Source organism: Triplophysa dalaica, chromosome 16, assembly GCF_015846415.1.
Source record: "Triplophysa dalaica isolate WHDGS20190420 chromosome 16, ASM1584641v1, whole genome shotgun sequence".
Lineage (NCBI taxonomy): Eukaryota > Metazoa > Chordata > Actinopteri > Cypriniformes > Nemacheilidae > Triplophysa > Triplophysa dalaica.
In genome coordinates, this window is record NC_079557.1 from 7,780,500 (window position 1) to 7,805,053 (window position 24,554).

At 38.6% G+C, this 24,554-nt stretch overlaps 1 protein-coding gene across 4 annotated transcripts in view; it reads left to right on the forward strand.

Annotated features, from left to right (window-relative positions):
* Window positions 1-24,554, forward strand: part of drp2 (dystrophin related protein 2) — a 106,934-nt gene that overhangs the window by 73,365 nt on the left and 9,015 nt on the right. For 2 of the 4 annotated variants that reach the window (XM_056769486.1, XM_056769489.1), the window contains exons 8-19: window positions 545-605; window positions 1,815-1,876; window positions 2,272-2,346; window positions 4,148-4,349; window positions 6,533-6,618; window positions 8,621-8,778; window positions 12,495-12,661; window positions 13,699-13,810; window positions 14,885-15,021; window positions 15,256-15,321; window positions 21,575-21,640; window positions 23,809-23,949. In XM_056769486.1, the coding sequence (XP_056625464.1) occupies window positions 545-605; window positions 1,815-1,876; window positions 2,272-2,346; window positions 4,148-4,349; window positions 6,533-6,618; window positions 8,621-8,778; window positions 12,495-12,661; window positions 13,699-13,810; window positions 14,885-15,021; window positions 15,256-15,321; window positions 21,575-21,640; window positions 23,809-23,949 (1,333 nt within the window). Of the gene's footprint in view, window positions 1-544; window positions 606-1,814; window positions 1,877-2,271; window positions 2,347-4,147; window positions 4,350-6,532; window positions 6,619-8,620; window positions 8,779-12,494; window positions 12,662-13,698; window positions 13,811-14,884; window positions 15,026-15,255; window positions 15,322-21,574; window positions 21,641-23,777; window positions 23,950-24,554 lie in introns of those variants that run through there. The other 2 variants (XM_056769487.1, XM_056769490.1) reach the window with 2 other exon arrangements.

The window sequence follows — 24,554 nt, forward strand, 5'->3', positions numbered from 1 at the left end:
ATGATCATTGACCTAGAAATAGTGCAACAATTTAACCCCCCTAATCTTTTTCCAGGTTTAAATACATTTTAAAATCTTGATTTTCATTATGGTCTTATACTTTGGTGTAACATATCCGTAATGGTGGCATGTTTGTTTGCTTTTCATTTTGTGATTTCACGAGACAGAATGAAAAATATAAAAGATGAGCTGCTTCGGTCTGCCACCGATGAGACGGAAAGCACATACTTAATGTATAACATGGTAACATTTTCTGATGACTAGTAAGGGCTTCGGTTTAGTTTACTGGGGATGTAAAGATGATGAAACACAGTGAGAATCACTTATTGTATATTATTCACAGATTTGATGATTTGTATATCAGAAGACAGTAGCATTTGACCTCAGGGTTGCACATAAATGGCTCCACTCTAATATTCTAAACACCTTTGAGGTTCTTTTGTTTTATAGCTAAAACTGTATGCTTGAGAGACCTTGAGCTGTGCTCAAATAGCTTGACATGTTCGTTCTGATTGATTTTTCCTCTTTTTATTTGTAACTCCAGGCTCCGTGCAGATACCTTGGGAACGTGCCATATCCCCAAACAAAGTGCCATACTACATCAAGTAAGTCCAGTGTTTAAGCATGAGCAGTCTATGAGCATCAGAAGCAAGACTGATATTGTGAAACCGTGTGATGGAGATGTCAGATCACCAGGTAGAGCAAACTTGATTATTGCTCAATTCTTGCTTTGTGGATTAAAAAAACAGGTCTCAACCACAACATTTGCGAGTGTTGCGACAACATTGTTGAATAGGGAGGGCAGAAGTTGCCATCTTCAGTTACCTAGGTGTAGAAATACTAAAGTTTTCAAGTCACAGATCAATACGCATGCCAGCCCAGGTAATGATGAATGAGCAAACGGCTGGCAAACTTCTTGCTTCAGGCCTTCTCACATATTTATTTGTTCCTATCCTTTATTCATCTGATATGTTTGTTTCATGGCTCCTGCCGTCTGCTGCTGGTGCTGTAGAGGCTGCAGAGGGCAGGCAGATACGAAGACAGGTGGTTATTTTATCTAAAGTATTTGTGTACAAAATGAAGGATTCACTCCGCAGTTGTTGACGAGAACAGAAACATTGAATACAAACTGTCTAACTTGTTTAACATTCGCTACATACAGTAACGTATAGGGCAATAAATATTAGCAAGAGCATCTGTAAAGAACAGTTCACCCAAAAATGTTGGCTTTATTTACTTAAGTCTGTATACATTTCTTTGTTCTGTTGAACACAGAGAAAGATATTTGGAAGATGCTTGTAACCAAACAGTTCTTAACCACCATTGACTTCCATTGTAGGAAAAATAGCTTTTTATAAATTTCAAACACAAAAGAAGATATTTTGAAGAATATATGAAAGCTAACAGTTCTGGGGCACATCCGACTGCCATTGTAACTTTTCCTACTATGGTAGTAAGTGGTGGCCAAGAACTGTTTGGTTCCAAGCTGTCTTTCAAATATCCTTCTCTGTGTTCATCAAAACAAACACATTTATTCATATTTGGAACAACTTGAGGGTGAGTAAATGCAGACAGAATTTAAATTTTTGGGTGAACTGTCCCTCTAATATATGTCAGTTGTAGAAAGTCGAAATAATCTCGATGTTTGCAGAACAGGATTAAGAACTCTGAATAAAAGTGACAACTTTATTTAGCTGCAATGTGTACGTGGTCTGAAACGCCCTCATGTTTCTCTTCCCTCTGCTCTCTTGCATCTCCTTCTATTTCTCTATTTTCGGCTTCCCTAATATGTGCGTTTTTTTACTGTCTTATAGCCATCAGGCTCAGACAACCTGCTGGGACCATCCAAAGATGACTGAATTATACCATGCTTTGGGTAAGGCAATTAAGCACAATTAAACTCTAGGCGTTCTTTGTGTCTTCTTCCCATCAGGGAAGCTTGCCGCGGACACACACGAGAACACGTATACCAACCACAAGACGGTCTCACGCTGAGCTCTATTACTTTACCTAGACCTCTAATTACAGCCCAATATTTCATCTCACCCCGGAGGTGTAGACGGGCGACTCTCTTGTTAACCCAAGGCCAGCTGTGCCAACCATATGATTGCCTTGCCAGCTTTCAATTAATAATGATTAAAGGGCATTTTTTGTCTGTATTCATTTGATATGAAACCGCTTGTCCAAACATTTAGAGTTGGGACCAAACCCCACCAAAGTGACACTTCTCTCTTCTCTTTTTGTTCTCTATTTCTTAATTCTCTCTCACAGCCGAGCTGAACAACATCAAGTTCTCGGCATATCGGACGGCAATGAAACTGCGGCATGTGCAGAAGGCTTTAAGATGTACGTACAGAGAAGCACATCTTGCTGAAAGTCACACCGGTTTGCCCTTTTCCTTTCCTTCTCTCTGAGCGCATAAGTCATTGATTATTCGCAGACGCTGTCGGCGCCGCTGTGCGCCTCTGATCTGTGGTTTTCATTATAGCCCAGTGATTTTCATGCAGCTTAATTAAGCCTAATAATTGGTGGGGTTGTCCTTCTTCGGGGGAGATCTTTAAAAAGTCCAGATGAGGAATTAACCGCTGGTTCCCAGTGACGCGCTTTGATGGGGAGGTCTATCTGCCACTGCATAGACAGGAGCTTTCCCATCTTTCCTTCAACTAAAATCCCTTTAAGGCAGGTCAGTTATCACAACAGCTGTCTTGGCGATGCCCGGGCAGCTGTTTTCTAGGAAAGAGGCACACACGTATAGTTCCTGTCTACTTTTAACGGGTAAAGACATCTCTGTCACTGTTAGTATTATGCTTCACATGCTCCAAATATTAGATACATTAGATGTATAGGATCATAAATTGGGGTTGTTTTGCTCATATAACCAAAAAAATGTTCAGGTCTATCAGGTTAAATCAACTTCTACATTGTAGATTAAAAATGTGACCCATTCTGTGAAAACCAAGTCCTGAAATAAAGGATAACAAGCATCGAAGTTTGATTTTTAACCAATAATTTCACTGTGAATTTGATATTTGACATCAGCATTACTATATTAAAGAAATCAAGGTTGTACAGAATGTAATTTATATTATTTAGCCAACTCTAGGATGATTTTAAAGTAAGTAGAGAACAGTAAATCACAAAAAATGGTTTAGGTGGGCTTTTACAGACAGGGTCTCAAATTTGAGTGATGCCATCATTGGCTTTTTTCGATGATAAGTGGGATGTCTAGTTGTATTGCTCCTATTGACGGTTTCATCGGATGTATGCGCCTGGCCCGAAGTTAGCTTCTGGTCTATGTTTGGTAATAACAATTTATTTTACATTTAATGTAAATTTAAATAATTTATATAATTTTTTATTGTATATTAATTGTATTAAATTAAATTAAAGCTACTCAACACTTATAGATTCTTTGCGTAGGTCCACCGGAATTATAGTTTGGGCCAGAGAACATTTGTTTATGTTTTTGTTACATGCGCAGTTTAAAGAGAACATTGGTTGTAATATTTCTGTACCCATGCTTTACATTTTTTACAAAAAGTAATTAGCTGACCCCTTGCAATTTATAAAAAGAAATATGAAAGGTAGGCAGGTGAATCCATGAAGAGTACATGTAGAAAGGACACAAGCTACTTGCTGAACCCATCAAAGTCTATAGCATGCTTTTTATATCGGCTCCCAGGACAACATATGTTGCTCTCCATTTCTCATTTCACTTTCTCTCAATCGCCGGTCCTCAATCTCTCTCTTGGTTCGCTCATTCACGTCATTAGACAAATTATTATCCGGGCTCCTATAGAAACTACACTGTTCTGTGCGTCTGGCTGACTGTCATTATTGAGAATGTGTTTTTGAAAAGAACATCGACAAAGGCCTGTTAGAGTCTCTGACTGCCCAGCTAACCCTAAAAGCACCGTAGCCACTCGCCTTCTACATTTCAGCTCATTATGTCATTATCCAATTAGGATGACATCAGCATACACCCTTAACCCCATACTATCTCCGATGCGCTAGAGATGGTCAGAGGAAATGATGTTAGAGCAGTCAAATCCAATTAGTTTACATCGCACACACATAATGTACACCCGTGAGAGTTGGAAACAGAGGAAATGGGCAAATAAGCATCTGGCAATATGTGTGTCTGCAGTGGACCTGCTGAAGCTGAGCAGCGTGGTGGACATGTTCAGAGAACAGGATCTTCTGCAGAGTGACCACGTGATGGATGTGGTGGAGGTCATCCACGCTCTCACCTCCCTGTACGAGAGACTGGAGGAGGAAAGGTCCATACTGATCAACATCCCTCTTTGCGTCGACATGTGCCTCAACTGGCTGCTGAACGTTTACGACAGGTACGACCCTGACCGCAGTGTCACCCATAATCCCTTTCACCTGTATGCAGTGACCCTAACCTTCTGTCAACAAGATCCCTTTATCCTCCACACGTGTCAAGGTTTTTAACCTCTCTGTGGCATTACAGGGAATGATATTTTGCGGGATCCAGTGTAAAATGAATTAGATGACTTAAGCACTAAAAGTCATGTCGGCAGGCAGCCAATCAGACCACAGGAGGAGTTAACAGCCCCACTGCTTGACTCAGAATATCACGTTCTGTGCCAAGCTCTTGACTGAGGACGTCAAACACATTTCATAGCAAATGCTTTTTTTATTGGCAATTTATTTGTAAAAGCAATGTATTTCTTTGTTTTGTTTTTTCAAATATCAATCAGACGTTTGTCTTTAATGTCTAGCGGGATCTTAACTACCTGCTGCTAATGACTGAAAATCAGTGCTCTCACCCTGCAAATAATTGGTTGTAATTGTTTTTTTGTTTTGCTACAAACACTGGATGTGAATAAGAATGAGCAGCATGCATGAGAATGATAATGACATTCTCTCAGTCAAACAAGAAGGCATACAAGGTAGTAAATGTTCCCTTTGGTTGCGAGACAGATTTCTTGTTACACTAAGCGCAGTGCGGTTTGAGTTTCATCTGCTTTCCAGAATATTTTTGGACCTGCGCAGGTGTACGAAAGCAATCTGATTTGATTTGCTGTTGCCAATACAGTGAAGCTCCACTGCTTCCTGAACTGTTCGAAGGTTTTTTGCTATTAGATATACATAAACATGATCTCAAAAAATACAAAAATCATACAGCATAAATAATACCTGCAAAGTGATAAACCTCAAAACTCAGTGCCAAATGAGATATAGTCTTTAACAGAATTTGCTTTTCAAGGACTACAGAGAACGTCTGGAATCGGACTACAGCCCTCTACTTCCAGGATAGATGATGACACTATTCCGAGTGCTTTTAATAACCTCTGCCCAAAGGAATATGCTAAAAAAGGGGCGAGGTCTTCCTTAGAGAAGAGGAAGTGGTATTAGTGGTAGTTTTGATATTTGATATTGATATTTTTTTTTACTTTTCATGGGTATTAAGAAAAATCTATTGTATGGGTGGAAAAAACATACGTCAAACATTCACATAAATGTCTAAGGTTTAAAAAAACAATGACATCATTTTCTTTAGTAAACGCTACGAACAGTTCCCACACACCCAAACAATACACAAGGGTTGAAGCATGAGTGTTTATATCACACTTTATATTATAATAAACAATATATATAATATACATTAGTGAGATGTAGGCCTATGTCAGCACGGTTGTGATTCGCACCATTGAAATCAATGGAAGGTCAATGAGGTATTACCAGCAATTCGAACAGATTGTGCGTGAATCAAACCACCAAACTAGACAGACTGTGTGTGGAACTAGATTGTAATGTACATATACAGCATGTAATATGCAGTGGGGTTCACAAGTCTGAGGCCTGTGAAAGTTTCACATTTTCTTTTTTGTAAATTCTAATTTATTTTATCAGTGACACTGTAATGCAGGATTTACAAGAATTTCAGAATTTCAAGAAATTGTACTTCATCCTTTGTGATGTAACTTAAGCAAAGAGATCGACCTTTTGTAAAAACGACTAAACAGTTTGTATAAACACATACACTAAATACATTGATACAGTGTATATACTGATAATAATATCTGTAGGGTTTTGTTATACTGTTGATATCGCTGCATTTGTATACTATGTGTGTGCAAGCTTGCTGCCCTGTTGCTGTATGTGTTTTATTAGTGTGCAAGCCCCTGGCAGATCCTCATCAGGATTCAGAAGTAGTAGTAGGCAGCTCCTCCAGAACTTCATATATTGACCATATAGCAGCTGTATATTTTTAATGACTGTATATCTTCGATAGTCAGGTGTTCCTGCATTCCAGTTCCTGGATTCTTTATGATTTTTCTAGTGAACGTTTGTCTCTCTCTCAGCTGTTGTAGGTGTGCTGTAGTACATTCTGCATTACAATGTGAAGGGACTTTCAATTCTGTTTGCTTTGTTCACCTCCCTCATACTGCCAGATCGTATGACTTTGAAAGTAAATGAGTGGAAGGATCTCTGAGCTTTTTGAATGTGTTAGCGAGTGTTATCTTTAACTTTGTGAAATGTGTTTTGTTGTTGTATCCAGTGGGCGGAATGGTAAGATGCGGGTGCTCTCCTTCAAGACAGGTCTGGTGATTCTATGCAACGCTGACATCCAGGAGAAATATAAATGTGAGTAAAGAACTAAAATCCTGATGCACCCCGTTGCCTTGTAATTTCCGACTCTGATCCCTTTACTCTCAAATAAACCTTTTTGCATTTTATATTTTCATTAAGACTTGCTTTGTTTATTACGCTGTTTTGTTGTGGGCACTTTTGGCTGCTTTCACTATCCTTGTGGAAATATTTGGTCTTCACAATGCATTAAAAATCTGACACGTACACACATCAACCCCGCAGTGTAGGTGATTTCAGGGTTTAAGTCTCCTTGTGGGGTTGTTTGGTCGTCACTATATGGGCCAAACTTGACCAACACCTTATTTTATCATTATTGGAATATGTGATCCAATAAAACAAAACAAAGCTCTTTGTCACAGTGCAAAATCTCAACCATAGGGTTTGCTCTCATGGGGATACCTTCTCAATTTTCTGATATGTCATAAATCTGTGGCCTACAATTTAATCTGAGGGGGCGTTTTGACCGGGCGGTCATGAGCCAGTAAATAAGAGTCCTGCAGAATGCACTGGAGGGAATGACTCAGGTGTCAACATACATGCTGTCAGAACTCCATCTGTCAACCATCATAAACCCAAAACTTGCCTGCAAGTGGGTTTCAAATTAGTAAAGAGAGGTTTTTTTTAATCAGTTTTTGTTATAAAAGAATCTTTATGATTTCGATAGGAAAGACAACATCTTTTGTTGCAGCCTGTTGATGTGTTTGCGGCAATGGTGCATGCTGGTGTGAATTTGTGTGTTGTGTGCATGTGTATGCACAGTAGGGAAGAGCATGTGCCAGCCACCACAGATATATGCTATTTTTACTGGCACTGCAGAGAACGTTCTCACTCCTGTCAGAATCACTCTGTTCACATGATGACTAGTTTCATGACACGCACACTATCTGAACTGTTCCAGTTCTCTCAGCTAATGTTAGGCTTTTGTCCAATTACATCAGTGCATTTATTAAGAACACACATGCAAATCACACCAGACTCAGAGTTGCAAAAATTATTTTCTCAATCAGTATTTTTCCTTTTTTTAGGGCTGTCAAACTATTAATCGTGATTAATCGCATCCAGAAAAAAAGTTTGTGTTAACATAATATATTTCTGTGTACTGTGCATATTAATTTTGTATTTATAAACACAAAACATACACAAACTTGTCTATATATTTAGGAAATATTTATATGTATTAACTAGGGCTGTCAATAGATGAATCGCGATTAATCACATCCAGATAAATGTTTGTGTTTACTTCATATATGTCTATGTACTGTGAATATTAATTTTGTATTTATAAATACAAACACATACACATGTATACATATTTAGAAAATATTTATGTGGATTTATTTAAATTTACCAATAATTGAAATTATATATAAATGTTTATTCTTTTTTAGGTTTTTCTTAAATATGTGCATGGATGTGTGCATTAATAAATACAAAATTGTTATGCACAGAACACAGATATATATTATGTAAACACAAACTTTTATTCTGGATGTGATTAATCGCGATTAGTCTTTTGACAGCCCAAGTATTAATTTATATTTACCAATAATTGAAATTCTCAATAAACGTTTATTTATTGTTAATTTTTATCTTGTTCTCAAAAGTATACATGCATGTGTATGTGTTCATAAATAACAAATGAATATGCATAGAAAACCAACATATTGCGTAAACACAAACTTTTATTCTGAATGCGATTAATCACGATTTGACAGCCCTCATTGACAGCCCTTCATCTTTAAAACGTTGTAAAAACGTCTTATTTAAGTTGGTTATATATTTTAATGGAATAAAAAAGGATTTTTATCGCACTATACGTTAAGATGCCAGCCATCCTATCTCCTACCTCATCACGTCTCTATGACCTGAAGTTCGTATTTAAATCTTCCACTCCCTCCTCCAGAAGTCTTCATGCTGACACAAAACTCTTCCTTTTTGTCCAGCATCTCCTCCTCATGCATGATTCAGTCAGTTCCTCTGTGTGTGCGTGTCGCAGATCTTTTCCGACAGGTGTGTGGTCCGGGCGGACTGACAGATCAGAAACATCTCAGTCTGCTGTTGCACGAGGCCATTCAGATCCCTCGGCAGCTCGGGGAGGTGGCGGCGTTCGGAGGGAGCAACGTGGAGCCCAGTGTCCGTAGCTGCTTTCGAATGGTAAGACTGTCAGACTTGAACTGTAACTTAAGGTCTGGTGCTTTTTTCGGATTAAATTGAACAAGAACTGCTACTTTTGACTGACAACGTTATATCTTTGTGTGGGTATAGAATTGTTTGAAATAATGAATGAATGATAATACAGAAAAGACAAATAGCTGATTGTGGGCGGTTTGTTCCCTGATTGCAGCACATTTAAACAGTATTTTTGGGATTGTTTGTTAATACGTCTTTGAGTTGTTTCCTGTCAGATGTCATATAGACATCTAGAAGATGTTTTTGATTAGAATGTACGTATGTATCTATGACCTTTAGCAGATGTTTTTATAAAGCAGAGGTTTTCCGGGGCACATATTCATGAACATTATTAGCGCAAAGACTTGCACCTAGTGTCAAATTCTCCTAAATATGGGCGTTTCCCCTTAGAATTACAGAAAAGATCATTGTAAAGAAAAAAGTGATTCATAAAGGATCTCAACCCTTAAAATAGCTCTTAAGGTCCAAAATTTTAGGAGTAGCGAGGAGGACTTTTAAGAGACTTAATAGTTTCTTTAGCAGCAGAGAAAATGGACGAAACATGAAAAGAGAGAAGAAATGTGTTTGCAATGCCTGACAATTTCCATATTACTTTTAGGGTTTATCAGATTTTGTATTTTATTGTTTTGTGTGTCTGTGTGTGTGTTCAACTTTTGATTGTCTTGGTTTTCGTTTTCTTGTAAACCTGCTTTGATGCAATCCAAATTGTAAAAGCGCCATAAAATAAAATTACATTGAAGTGAATGACAGTTAATAAGACACAACGCATTAGATGTTTGTGACCAATCCTATTATAGAGACGCTAAAATATACAAAACAGCGCAGAAATGAGATAGCACAGGAAATAGAAGAAATCACTACATTGACATATTTAGGAACTGGAGAAATGCAGCTAAACACAGCAGGGCAGGCAGCAGATATGATTTGATTCTGTCACAACCATAGTGATCACACAAACAATGACAGCACTTACAGAAATTTATTGTGTCACTGTTCATTTTCTATCAAATACGTCGGCATTAACATCATGGTAAATAAAAAAAAATAAAGAAAGTATATCTTTATATAACATTCAAACTAATGACCCATACTTAAAAGCGCTCTTTTTTTTCCCGTCTCGGTCAACCAAAAAATCAAAGTCTTTAAAAGACTGTGTCATACATAGCAACAGAGTCAGCCCCCCCTCATCAATAAGATAAATGTTTTGGTCTTTTCCTTGCTCAGAGTATCTCTCAGATTGGTCCTGAATCATTTTTAAGCTAACCCTCTTTTGATATGCTGTGTAAAGGATCCCTTTACAAGGGCCCTCTGCTCTCTGTAATGAGCAAATCTTCTTAAATATTTGTACCGAAGGCCCACTTCTCAGTTGTATTCTTTATTGCCTGTCACTTGTATATTGGTTTTCTCTCGCTCTCTCCTAACTGGACTGTGCTGCTCCTTTTTGTTTGGGCTTCAACACACAGAGATTAAAGAGCTGTTGTGTAAATTTATTCAGCCATAAAAGTAATATGCTAATACGCAGATTGAAATACTTGACCAAAGCATTGTTGACTTTGTGACATTGAAAATGAAGACTTTGCGATGCTTGTTCTGGTTATCTGGTTATATCTGCTGTTTTTTAGGCTTTGATTATGTTTGTTGGGTGTTTAACAATGGATGTCATGTTTCTAATTTCAAAAAAGATTTTATTTTTCCCATATTTCAAGTCTATTGTTCAACGCTGTCCCTCTTCTAACAAAACGACTGGATTTCTTCCGGTCTATATAAAGTCCCTCCTTCCAAAATGCTTTGATTGGTAAAACTGACCAGGTGAAGATGTTCCCACCCATACCATATCAGTGAGCTTCCACTTCTCGTGCTGTTGTGAATGGTCGATCACACTGACAGTGCACATGTATTCAGAAGCTTTTGCTTTTAGCAATAAACAGTTACAATGGCGTCATTTTCATTTGATCAGTTAAAAACATGCAAATCGATCGAAGTGTAACGGAGGTCTGCTAGTGCATGTGCAAACATCAATGATTGTTAGAAATCGCACAATTTTTTCCTACTATGGCATTTGAAAGCAGGACTTCAAAGGACGTTTCATAGAAGTGTTTAAGAGGTATTCCACACCACCACACAATATCAGAGTATTACATAGAACCGCTTTCGCAGCCGATATTAAAGTCATGGAAGCTGTTATTTGACCGTTGGTTATCTTAGAATGTGTGTAGCTGAATCCTTATTACCAGCTGTAGGACTGTGATGAAAGTGAAAGTAGTTAAGTGCTTAGATCAGTCAAATGTTTACAATCTCTGATAACCGAACACTACTCCAGCGGCTCTTCCTCTTCTCTAAGGAAGACCTCGCCCCTTTTTTGGCGTATTCCTTTGGGCGGAGGTTATTAAAAGCACTCGGAACAGTGACATCATGTACCCTGAAGTAGGGGGCTGTAGTCCAATCCAGCCGTTTACTGTAGTCCTTGAAAATCTAATTCTGTTAAAGACAATATCTTGCTTGTCACTAAACTCTGAGCTTTATCATTTTGCAGGTATTGTTTATGCTTTAACAGCAACATTACACACTAACTAAAGTTTGAAAAACGGGATCGCGGGGAATGGAACCTTTAAAACATAACAAGTGTTGCTTTCATGTAATTGCATATTGTATATTTTGGCTCACACTATGCTTGGAGAGTTCAGATGTAAGGCCCGCTGAAATCTTCTCAAATCTCATATCTAAATCTGTAATTCTGAAACATTGCAGCGGCTCTTCGGAACGCACCCCCCTGGCATTTCATTATAATTGTGCAATAGGTATCGGGCAAAGGGTTTTTGTCGAATGCCCTTAAGCCTTTTATTCCTGGGTTTGCCAGCCGGTAATTAAATTTTCACCCATTTTGGAGCATGTGTGCAGTTTCAGGCACACGTAATTAAAATCCATTTATTTTCACATTTGTTCCATGTCTGTTTTTTATTACTGCAGGAAATGCATGGCTGTGCCAATCAGCAGTTCCCAATTACCCAATTTATCACCGTCTGGATTAATCACGTCAGACAGATAGAGCGATGCGTCTTGGCTGTTTGTGCTTAGGCATATGTGTGATGAAAAGACTGGTGCGTTTCGTTTGAAGTTATGGACAGGTCTCTGGGGAGACTTTCGGCTCCCTCTGTGGAGGCATTGACTGTGTGGAACCCTTGTTGTTTTTTCAGTAAAACTTCTGGAGTGTTGCAGTCAACTCCACACTACAGAATTTCGCCTCAGACCCTGACTGTAAACACAGTTATACACACACACAGGACACACACAACCTCCGTAGACACCACACTCCTGCGACTGCTAAGCGCTACGCTAGAGATACTCGTGTTAATTATGTAGCTCTGCCTGAGCTTCAGAAAGCGCCCTGGGGAAATCAACCTTTTAATGCATCTCCAATGCGCATATAATGAGAATTTAGTACATTCCAGATTTTTGTGCCATTTTTTCTTATTAGGGTTATTTCCTTTTATTCGTGTTTCCTGCTGTGTCACGGTAACAAGGGGCAGCCTCATTGGGAACGTGTCTCTTTTCTTATAATCACACAGTTGCTAAGGAGTTCCCATCAGACACCAGAACTTTTGGGTACCTAATTGGCCGTGTCACTATGACCAGTTTGGCATCCGCCTTTCTTGTAATGTTATTTTATGGTTTATCTCTAGGCTCCGGGTAAATCTTCCATTGAGGTGTCTCACTTCTTAGAGTGGATGAGTCTGGAGCCCCAGTCAGTAGTTTGGCTTCCTGTTCTCCACCGAGTGACGGTAGCTGAGACAGCCAAGCACCAGGCACGCTGCCACATCTGTAAGCAGTGCCCTATCAAGGGCTTCAGGTGAGGAACTACAATGCTGAGAAATGGCTGGTAGAAATAAATAATATAAAGGTTTGGGTTTTATACGTTATTTTTTATGTAAGTACAATAGATCTGGCTTACCCAGATAGTTCACCCCAAAATAAAAATTCTGTCTTCATTTATTTACCCTCTTGAGGTTCAAAACAATGGGGGATCAATGAGGGTCACTGTTGTTTGGTCTTCTTTCGTATTCTGCACAAGGAAGTGAATAACATGAGTGTGAGAACACGACGAAGACATTGTAATTTTTGGATGAACTGTTCTTTTAAAAGAACTGTTAATGCACGTCTTTTGTGGAACAAAAAAGGAGTTGCACCTTTGGATACAATGACAGTAAATGGTGACTACGACTGTCAAGCATGGTTTTTAGTGAATGTCAACAAATTGCATTCGGTTTCTCAGTTCTAGATATAGTGTTTTTATAGACTGCATTTATGATTTATGGTGCTTTTTTGTCCTTTTTGATGGCTGAAAGCCCTTGATGTACTATCAAACTAAAACTCCGACATTCACCTGAAATTCTGCTTTTGTGTTTCACAAAGTTTTGGGGATCTAGAAAGACTTAAAGGAATAGTTCACCTTTACAATGATAATTCTGTCACTCAATATTTACTCACCTTTTTGTCATTTTAAACTTGTTTGACTTTCTTTCTTCCGCAGAACACGAAAGAAGAAAGTTTTTAACCAACACCCATTCAATTATATATTGCTTTTGTGTCCAAACAACAGAAGTGAGTGGGTGCCAGCGCTGTTCGGTTAACAACTTTCTTCAAAATATCTTCTTTTGTGTTCTGCAGAGGAATGAAAGTCATACATCTTTTAAATGACAAGAGAGTGTGTAAATGATGACAGTATATTCATTTTGGGGTGAAATATCACTGTAACAGTGAAAAGTGGACATATTAGGTAATGCATTATTTTTGGAAGACCCTAAAAAGCTGTCCTTTTCATCAGGTTACAATTAATTTATTGAAACTGTGCACATTCCTCATTTCTTCTCATATTTACTATAACAGATACCGAAGTTTGAAGCAGTTCAATGTAGACATCTGCCAGACGTGTTTTCTCACCGGCCGCACAAGCAAGGGCAAGAAACTACATTACCCCATCATGGAGTACTACACACCGGTATGTAAGCTTGCTATTTTGTTGGAATTTCTCCTTGGCAACTGGCAGCTGTGTGCTTGCTCAAAAGTAGCAAATTCAATCGCTATTGTTCAATACAATACACAAAAAAATATAAGTTGAACTGAATTGATCCTCTGCAATGAAATGCAGCACAAGGCCAGTTGCTTAATGGGTTTCTCATGCTCCATTCTGAGTTTTATTGTTGGTTTTCTTTATTATGCAACGGCTTTCTGTAGCTGCTCAAGATGATAGATTGAGATAGGAAAGCAGATAAATGTTCTGAGGAGGAACTGATGCACTGGCTGTGTTATATCTCTCTGTTTTTTATCTCCATTGGCCAGTGCTAATCTCATCAATTGCATTACTGACAAAACTGTTCACAGATGGAGAGTTTTTTATGATAGCTAAAATGAAATTATGTTTAAGAATGAAAAAAACGTTTCAAATGAGTAAATAACACTTGCAACACATTACCAATGCATGAGCATTGAAGAATAATTATGGTTTATTTAAATAATCCAATCCTATTATGTTTGAGATTGCTCCACTTCAGCTGAGTGACGTTATTATCTTACCCAAATAAATGTAGGAAATTAATCAGCTATATCCATGAAGGTAAAATTACAAATTTCATTTGTGCACACAATAAAGCAAATGGACCTGGGAATTTGGTGCATGCTATTTAAAGTGTGTAACTGGTGTTATGAATATGATGTTACATAATGGAATTTGAGTTAGAAAGTTAGTAAAATATGGACAATATAAAATTCATTTATTCACCCTCATATCATTCAAAACTGTATATGACTGGTCTTTTGTGGAACACAAAAAATAAGATTTTAGAAATGTCTCAGTGGTTCAGTGTCTATACAATGGTATGTTTTTTTTATCAACGTTCTTCAAAATGTCATCTTTAGTGTTTTGGAGATTTGGAATTCAGAGTCAAATTGACTAAACCTAATGAATACGACATGGCAAACTTTTTTACCGATAAAAACAAAAAATGTGTAAAAATGAACAGTGACACTGGCTCTCGTTCTCTGTCTTTGTCTGTCTCTCTCTGAATCATTGCAGACCACCTCAGGCGAGAAGATGCGGGACTTCGCTAAGACGCTAAAGAACAAGTTCCGCTCGAAGCAGTATTTTAGTAAACATCCTCAGAGGGGTTACCTGCCCGTCCAATCCATGCTAGAGGTGGAAAGCTCTGAGACGTGAGTGAGATTTCCTGTCTCCTCTGATGAGAATCTCCTCCCGAGCACCATCATGCTCTTTTTGAAGGTTTATGAACAGAGAACCACGGAACACAACACAGTTTGTTTAAGACAGCAGGGAGGGAGGGATTTTTGACATGACCCACTTCACAACTCCATCCTTGTTTAAACACAAACGTTTGTACATAGCATGCTGCTTTGCTGACAGATGTGTGTGTATGTGTGTTCTGACAGGCCCTGTTCATCTCCCAGGCTGCCTCACGCGGACACACACAGCCGAATCGAGCACTTCGCCAGCAGGTAGGAATTCAATCTCTCACGGACAACGATCGCACCTCACTTTTGCTCTGATACTCTCCCCGAGACTTCTCTGCTCGCTCCCCGGAGCTCCCATTGGCATATTGATCCTCTTTGAATGGACACTGTTCCAAACTGTGGGCTTGTAACAACAGAGAGGGAGGGTTAGAGAAGGAGAGAGAGAGAGACATCAAAAGAGAGAAAGGGTGAGATGGCATGCAGAAGGGTAGACAGGGGTCAGATGCTTTCCTCCAGAAGAATGAAAGCTCCATGTGGAGGGTCTGGAGGGCTGAAGGGAGCTGCCAGCACGGATCAGTCTCTGCTCTGGCCTGACCGTGGTGCACCACACTACACACACTGAAACAGACGCGAGCCAAAACAGAAACTTTCTAGATACAGTGCTGAGGCATAAATACAGTTATTGCGGTTTATAAGGCAAATAATGTCTAAACACTATCAGAAAAATGGTTTCATCAATCAGCATTTCTGGATGTATTGTGGCCATTCTGGTCCAGTCAGTGTCTGTTGAATTTCAACCAAATCAAACCTCAGGAGTGATAAAGTAATCCAACAGCAATATGTATGACTGACAGCATGACAAGACAGATGAAAACTGTGATAAAATCAAGGTTATTACATAAAAACTATTTTTGAACTTTTCCTAAAACGTAAAACTGAATATAAACTTGTTTCCTTCACAGTATATGTAGTCTAAATAAATGTTATTTTGACCTGTTTCTCCAGTTTGTATTTTCTACGCAAAATAGCAAATAGTAAATATATTTTTATTTGAAGTTTGGTGAGAAATATTGTTAGTAGTTCACAGAATGAAACAAAAATGATAACTTTACCTAAACACTGAAAATAATTATATGAATAAAAAATGAAAATAAAGCTGAAATTATTTCTGTGGCTGCATTTCTGTACCTAAATGTTAAGACCCTTTTAATGGGTATTGTCCCATTGGCAGATCGTGTCAATTTTTTGATTATTTAATCCTGACAGTGTAGAATAAACCAAACCAAAAGTATTTTTCCCTCCAAAACTGTATAACAGAAACGGCTTTCTGTTAATTTTTTTATGTTTTCATCTAGTTCACTTAACTGACTACTAGTATGTTTATTTGTAACTAACATAACCATAGTGTTGTTGTGCTGGCTGTTGAGCTGTGGTGAATCTCATAGCCCAATGTGGCTGGTTTGGTTTAACTTCAAGGGATATTGCCCCGTCTAACTGTACTGACACCACCTAACACACACGCAAATAGACAGCATCAGCCCTTAGCTTACCCTTCCATACTGTACTGCCAACTGTCTCCCCTCACTCACTGCTACCTCTTATCTCCACTACAAATAGACCAGAACACACACCTGCATACACTCTTTCTCCTTTTTGTTCCTGTGCACTTTTTTATTTATCTGCATTTTTCTCTGTCATATGCTCGATTTCAACTTCTACCCTCCAATTTCTTATTCTGCTTCCCTCTTCCTTTCTGAGTGGTGGTCATTATTTCCTTTATCTTCATCTTTCTCTGTTCTTTACCTTTTTAATGACCTTACTCTGACTTTCCACTCTCTTTTCCCCCAACACCGGTCTGCATTGGTTGTTCCTGCTCTGAACAATATTCATTGTTTTTTTCAGCTGTCACCAGTTAAAGTGTTTCGCTGGGGTCCGTTTGCCTCTGAATGAATGTGTAAAAAGTTCTGGGATATTCGCCTCATCGAGTTTCAATAGTCTTGACTAATAAACAGATGAAAATGTCTGGATGTTAAAAACGAGGACGGTTTAGCTTGCTGCACATTTTGAACCCATTTTAAGCCCTAGGTATATGCAGGGTTTTATGTAGGATTTACACTGTTTGTGCCCTGGGTTAATAATTAATCTTTAATATTTAGGTTTTTAGATGTCACACTATATTTTGTTAACCCTGAAGAAACATTAAAATGAGCATATTCATGAGATCAATAATATGCTACAATCTGCTTTATTAACAACCTGTCCAACTGTGCACATAGTGTGCCCTCACTTGTTTAAGTCACACTAATAGTCCAAAAAAAACATTTGACATATCTCTTTCACACTGTACAAATCTTATTCACATTTCATGATTGTGTACCAACCCACTCTGGGCATTGCTTTACTAAGGGTTTAATTGCCAAAGCCTGCAGTCTAATGTTAAAACGTTTCCCGGAAAAGTTCACCCAAAGAAGAATATCTTGAAATGTACTATTCTTTTAACTGAAGTGTGTGGATCCAAACTGTCTGATTGAAAAGCATAGAAGAATACATTTTTTAGAAATTCTTTTTAAATATTTATGATTCCTTTGTGGCTTCACCATGTATGCCACGAGCCCTTTAGCTTAGTTCTTTTAGTAAACCAGGTGCCAAATCATAAGTGTGGGTGTTTTATTCTCATTGAATTCTGTATTTTGTATCATGTTTTCATCCGAGCCTTTGATTTCGACGTTGCTTAAGAATCTTCTCAAGAAGTCCATTTGTGTCACTGCTTTTGAGAATGTGCATTCCTAAATTACGCCGCTTGATTTAAATGTCAGCAAAATTCAAAAAGATAAACCGTTCGTGGCTTCAAAAATGCTTTGCACGTCTTAACGGAAGAATTCACATCCCTTTCGCCGCCCAACAGAACATTCATTCACATTTATCTGATTCTTTTATCAGTTCTTTCCTCCAGAAAATATGAATGATTACCAGAATGTGCTAAATTAGGTAGCACATTACTTATATCCTTCATTGTCAAGAACACTCGCTTTAAACTCTAATAGACAATTCAATTATCATCAGATATGTGGTATTTGCACTGAGGTTCTTGGATAGTCTGCAGAAAGAGCATATTCTTGCTGAATGATTGTTTTCAGTAGAAAGAGCAAGTACATTATAAGCTTATCTAGATGGATGGGTTGGCAGTATAAGTCAACTAGCAGATTTGGTTAGACATAAAAAGGAAAGAGACTTTCGTATCAGAGAGTACCACTCCTCTGGATCTAAACACACACTCATTCTCTGTCTATTTCAAGCTTCTCAAAGGAAGAAGTTGTTTGCCGTGTACCTGTGATCCGAGTTTGTGACCTCTCGTTCCGTATCAAACAAGGCAGAGCAAATCACCACAAAGACTGAGAAATATCTATTAAGACAACCACAGAGGCATGTGTGTACATCCACGCTCATGACCTTGCACCCTTAAATCTGTGACCTCATTTTCCGTTCTGTGGTCCGTGGACCGTCTGTCTCCGACACCCTTTGATTGAATCCTGCTGATTGATTGCTGCAACACTACCAATTAAAGGGCATCATAACAGGCAGAAGGGTTAACCAGCACCACAGCTGTCATTGGCTTAAGGACACCCGTTGGGTGAATGGATATTGACTTTCTGCTCTTCCTAGAGGCGCACCCATCCTGCATGTAGACTTTGTATTCTCTGCTGTTCTTAAAATGAATTTGGAATTTTCCTTGCAGCTCTTGCAAGCAACGGGACGTGAATGCACTTAGCGCTTCTCATTACGCTCTTTATAGAGGCTCTTACAGTGCTGCTAATTCACAGGCTGTCCTGGTACGGCAGTGACATCTCCCTCTAGTCTCTCACCTAAGGGTAGACTAAGGGAAAGTGCAGAGCATTGCTAAAAGCAAAGTTTCACCCCTGTGTTGCTAATGGCGAGCACAGGGACTGTTGTGAACTCCCTGTTGTGTTTAAACTGTGTTAAAGCTGTGTCAGGTTAACCTTGTCTGGTACGATACACCCGGAGTTGCACTAGATAAAGATACAATTTCACACAGCCGTGTGTTGTGAATGTGTAAAATTATTAGCATTGCCTCAAGTAGTGCTGTTAGCAGTGGCATAAAATGTCATCATCCATTCTCTTTCAGGTCAGCAGCTGTTAAATCTGGATAGCTTAAAGAGAATCTGATTGAGCCCATTAGTTACATTTTTTTAAATGTGTCTAAATCACTCTACAAAATCCGCTCCGCAGACTTCAGTACTGACATCCGGGTAAAGGAACCGTCAATCCAAATCTCACCATCAACTCAGAGTAGAGTGCCTGTCCACAATTTAAATTTGTGCAAGAGAGGCAAACTCAAACCAGACAACCCTGAACAACAACTTTTAAAAACGCAAATAAAACGTCTAGCAGCAAATTTATAAACCATTATTCCATCGGTGTCCTTCTGAAGCTTTGAATGTCAAAATTTGCTGTTTTTCAGGGAATGGAAAAAACACTGAACTCAATCATAATTACACACAGTGTTAAATAATTACATATTGTGTTGACAAGCACTTTTTAATACTTTGTATTAGTTAGATATTTGCAAAACCCAGTGAAAAACATTAAGGATGACTAATAACAATGATTTATGACCAAAAATTAAAATGACAAGATATGGCAATAAAAGGTTCCAGAAGGACAGCAGCGATTTCCAAAAAGGAAACTTATAAAACTGTAAGGAATAAAATAAGGTTTATTTGAAAACCATGTTACATTTTTGCAACTGAGTTTGTTTTAATTGTTAGAGTTTTTCTTCTTTATCACTGTACTCTTATTCTACTTGTCGTTTGTAGTGTTACATAATTCATTTTTATAAACTTTATTTTAAATGCAATTCTCTCCAGTAGGTCAATAAAGAGCAAATCCAAAATGAACTAAATTAAAGATGAATTTGATTGATAGTAGTGGTGGGCCGTTAACGGCATTAACGTGCTGCGTTAACGTGAGACTCTTGTCGTGCGATAAAAAAAATGTCGCCGTTACTCTATTCTCAAAGTTGGGTTGGGAGCTGGGTCTATACTACGCAAGCTATGATGACTTTCACCTTGATATTTTAGCATGGATGTATTTCTAGCTGAATTGCGTCTGCTAAAATGACTAAATGTAAATGTACTGTAGGAGCTCTTCCAGTCTCAAGTACCACCTAAACGCAAATCATCCCTTATCTAATGCGGAAGTAAATACAAGTACATCTTATTGAACATAATTTATTTTCATCACCAATTATCATAGTAGAACAGCTTTCTCAAGCAGTTTGTGATGCATTTTGGAAACAGGAGATGAGCCCCTGGTCTAATGCGCCACCTGGCTTGAGACACCCGTTCTCAAAGACTTACTTTTAGTCATTATTTGGGTAGCACACATATTCTGAATGCCTTCGGCAGAATTCAAATGAGCCATTTTAATCTAGATTAATCTAGATTACAAAAAAATCTATGCCCACCACTAATTGATAGCATTGTTTATGGAAAAATATGGATATCTTGATAATATAGCTATTGTGATTTATTTGGGCCTTAATAACAGTTTAGTAAACATTAATTAGTGACCACCCTAGTCCCAGATGTCCACCACTATTCTGCTTTTTAAAAGTATTAAGTATTTAAGTATTTTCTTCTATCTAATCTAATATTTTCTCCTACTTTTCATAATATCTTCATGACAACTTGATTGACGGGATGTAAAACTCTGTGGTGCTTTCAAACACTGAACTTTTTGTTTGAGCATCCCATAAATGAGGTTTGGGGTTGAGACTTTTTCTGTATTTTTAGTCATCCTGTTTGAAAACTATATTTTCGCAGTTCTGTGTTATCCTGCTAGCAGTACAAAAATGCATCACCTTTAAATTAGATATCTCTCAATTTAGGCTTTAGGTTTGCACAAGAAGTCTTCCTGTGTTAGATGTGTTTCCGTGATCAGTAAGTAACCTAAAATGGGTTCTAGATCTTGTTTAGATCTGGTGAAGAATTTTCGTGTTTTGTCATGCCACCCGTGGCGGGAAATGAAAACATGCCAGTAGTAAAGATACCCAGGAGAGCTGTTTTTTTGTCATACAAATTCATGTGACAAATGAAGTGAAAGAGAACAGATTCTCCTGTGGCTTTGTCACAGTAACAGAGAGGAGAGGGTGAAGCCGAGAGGCACTGATCCGACAGTCGCATGATAATTCTCCTCCCAGGTTAGTGGCTTCTGAAAAGTCAGGGTAGGATGAGGCTATGTGAATTTTGGGTAGGAGGAACCGCTCTAAGGCGTCTCTCAGGCAGAAGCTGAGATGTCTGGATGAGTCACAGCTGTCTTTTATCATTTCCCCTGCCAGCCGTGTGCTGTTTCTCTGCCTCTGTCTGTTTGAAGACACTGTGTTCACGGCACCTTGCCACAGCAACAAATTACATTACGGCAGATTTGTTTTTATACACTTATCGTGTGCTTGGTAACACAACATTTTCTTTCCTCTCACTTGCTTTTTCTGTTTCAGATTGGCAGAAATGGAGAACCAGAACTGTTCTTTTTTCACCGACAGCCTCTCTCCCGATGAAAGTTTGTGAGTTTCTGCTTCCCCCTACATACCGTACACACACAAATCCATCCACCGCATGTATGTGTGCATGGCCGTGCATATGTGACATGTGTTCGGTGTGGCTGGGCAGTCACATTAATTAAAAAATGATAATGAAAATGACCCGTGGCGATGTGCGCCTTCGCTTTTCCTCGTATAAAGTCTGTGTGATTAAAGAGTGGGGGAGAGAGAGATGGGCTTTTGAAATGCCATTGAACAACACTGTAAGATCTACAGGCTTTGCACAAGCGCATGGCACTGAGTTATGAGCATATATATATGTGAAATAAGGTGAGCCTACACGAAAACACAAAACTCATAAGAATAGGTCATATCATCACAGCACCGAGTCACAGAGGCACATGCTTTTCTCTCTTTTTTCCCACTCGCACACATACTGTACGGTACGGGTCATTTCCAGCGCAGAGGCAGTTAAAGGAATAGTTCAACCTAATGAAAATCGGGTCACCCTCATGACATTCAAACCCATATGGTACACAAACTGTGAATTTAGAAAAATAATTTGAATATTCTATTTCATAAGAACAGTGAATGGGGGCCGGGGCTCTGGAACTCCTAAAGGACATAAAGCACGTTTAAAGTTCCCATAAGCCTTCTGCAGTTTTGATCTGTTTTGTGTGATGAACACGCCCAAAACTAAAAAATTCAACGAACAAATGAAAAAATAATCTATTTGGGGATCCTTTAAAGTCCCCATGAACTGTAAATTGAAATCATTTTTACTTCCGTATTCTGATGCGTTTCCGAGTGATTGGTTGTATAAAAACTTGCATTGCATTTTGAAATGAAACTAGCAGCAGTTGAAGGGCTCTGCCCTCCCCAAGCCGTCAAACTAACGTCAACTGAGACGGATAGCCACTAAAGAGAGGAAGTGCACTTTCAAATTTTGATTAAAGATTATGAGGACAGATGATAAGTTATTTATATCAAACACTGCAAATTTCATAAAATAATAGGAATTGTGATTTTTTATTTCACCAGGACTATAAAGGGAGTCTTACTTTACCCACCCTTATGTGGTTTAAACCTATAAATGACTTTCTTCTGTAGAATAGAGACAAAATTTCTCCACCGAATATTCAGAGTGATATTTGCAGATATTATTTAACTTTCTGACTATAATTGAATCAAATAATGACTTTTAATATTAAACATCAAACTGGTGATTTTCTATAAACAGCGCACAAATGAATTGAATTGTGCTGTTGTCTTTTGACTGACAAGATATATCAACCCTGATCATCAGCTGTTGTTAAACTATCGTCTGATAGTGGAAAATTGCCTTTATCAACCGATAGAGATTATCCTTCTATGTATCGGTGCATCTCTTTAATAAAATATTTTGAGAAATGTGCTTTTGGCCATGGAAGTCAATGGGGTCCAATGTTGATAGGTTACCATAGTCTTCAAAATATCTTCTTCTGTGTTCTGCAGAAGAAAGAAAGTCATAAAGGTTTGGAATGACTTAGTAAATTTACATTTTAAAGAGTTTTCATATGTAACCTGCAGATTGGTAAATACAATTTTTAACTATTCCTTCAAAGGTAAAGAGAGACGGTGAAACAGTTTATGTGTCAAAATCATTCAGTATGTGACAGTGTGCTGTTTCCTTGGCTCATATTTTCCTTCATCCATTTCTCTGTAAGCCGTCTTTGTTTACTGGCCCATTTAATGCAGCACATAAAAGAACAGTCTTGTGCATTAAAACGGAAAGTTAAATATAATGGATATGACTAATGTGAGAGCTGTGATTGTTACTGCTTCCTGTCTGTCCTGTTTTGTCTGCTTTTGTTTCTTGTTTATTGGCTGCGCTTCTAGCTTTTTGTTTCGGATGAAACAGAGAGTACTGAGTTTGTTTGATCTCCACTTGTTCGGCACCCACGCTGCTATTTGTTTTATGCATATTGGCGTGTTTTGCCTTGTGCCCGTGTACTCCGCAGTATGTCACCCATAGTTTATGTAATATATGCATGCATGTGTTCTGTGAAGATATGCCTCTGCTGCATTGTTTGCAGTTGGCTTATGTACCTGCTGCTCGTGTGCACGCTCGGCTCTGTTTGTGTGTGTGTCTGCTGCTGTGTGGCTCGGCTAATGTGCTCAGTGTGCATTGTCTCCTATTTGGGGGGACTCAGGGATGAAGATCACTACCTCCTACGTCACTCCAGCCCCGCCCTCGAGCAGGACTCCCCCCACGGCCACCTGCTGGTCCACCTGGACTGCCAGGACAGAGAGGAGCTGCAGCGCACACTCCACCGTCTGGAGAATGAGAACAGGTGGGGTGTGATGCCAGGAACACACATTCACACTCACATTTGAAGATTAAGTATGCAAATTATTCAGCACTAAATGGCGTACTTACTTTTGCTCGGAGATTAGCGATGGTCTGGGATATATGAGGCTCTTAGACTTATCTCTGTTATATTTAAGGGGTAAATGATTTGTCTGCGTAATTATGACTCTCTGTACTCTTCCTGTTGGTCTTTTAAATGTTGAAGCTCTTCGGAGGATTAAGATAATAGTTTTCAATTGGTTGAGATAAAATGCTGGGAAACTGTGGTCATTAATAATGGTTAGGTTAGGTCCAAAACAGGTGATCTTTTGACAGATGAATGAGATTTTCTATGTAGATCTAAATACAGGCTTTAGAGACAGGAAAAAGTCATTGTTTCATGTCATCCCAGAGGGTTCAGATGTGAGTTATTTATGAGTTTTGTCTTCAGCGTGAATTCTGACCTTTTAGTAAAGCGCTCATATGGTCGTGCTTTGTAATAAGTGAGTAATAGGTCAATAAACCAAGATTAATTGTTATTGTCTTCAGGGTATCTGCAACCTTCAGCTTCTAAATAAATCAAGGTCACCGTCATTATTGGACCAGACA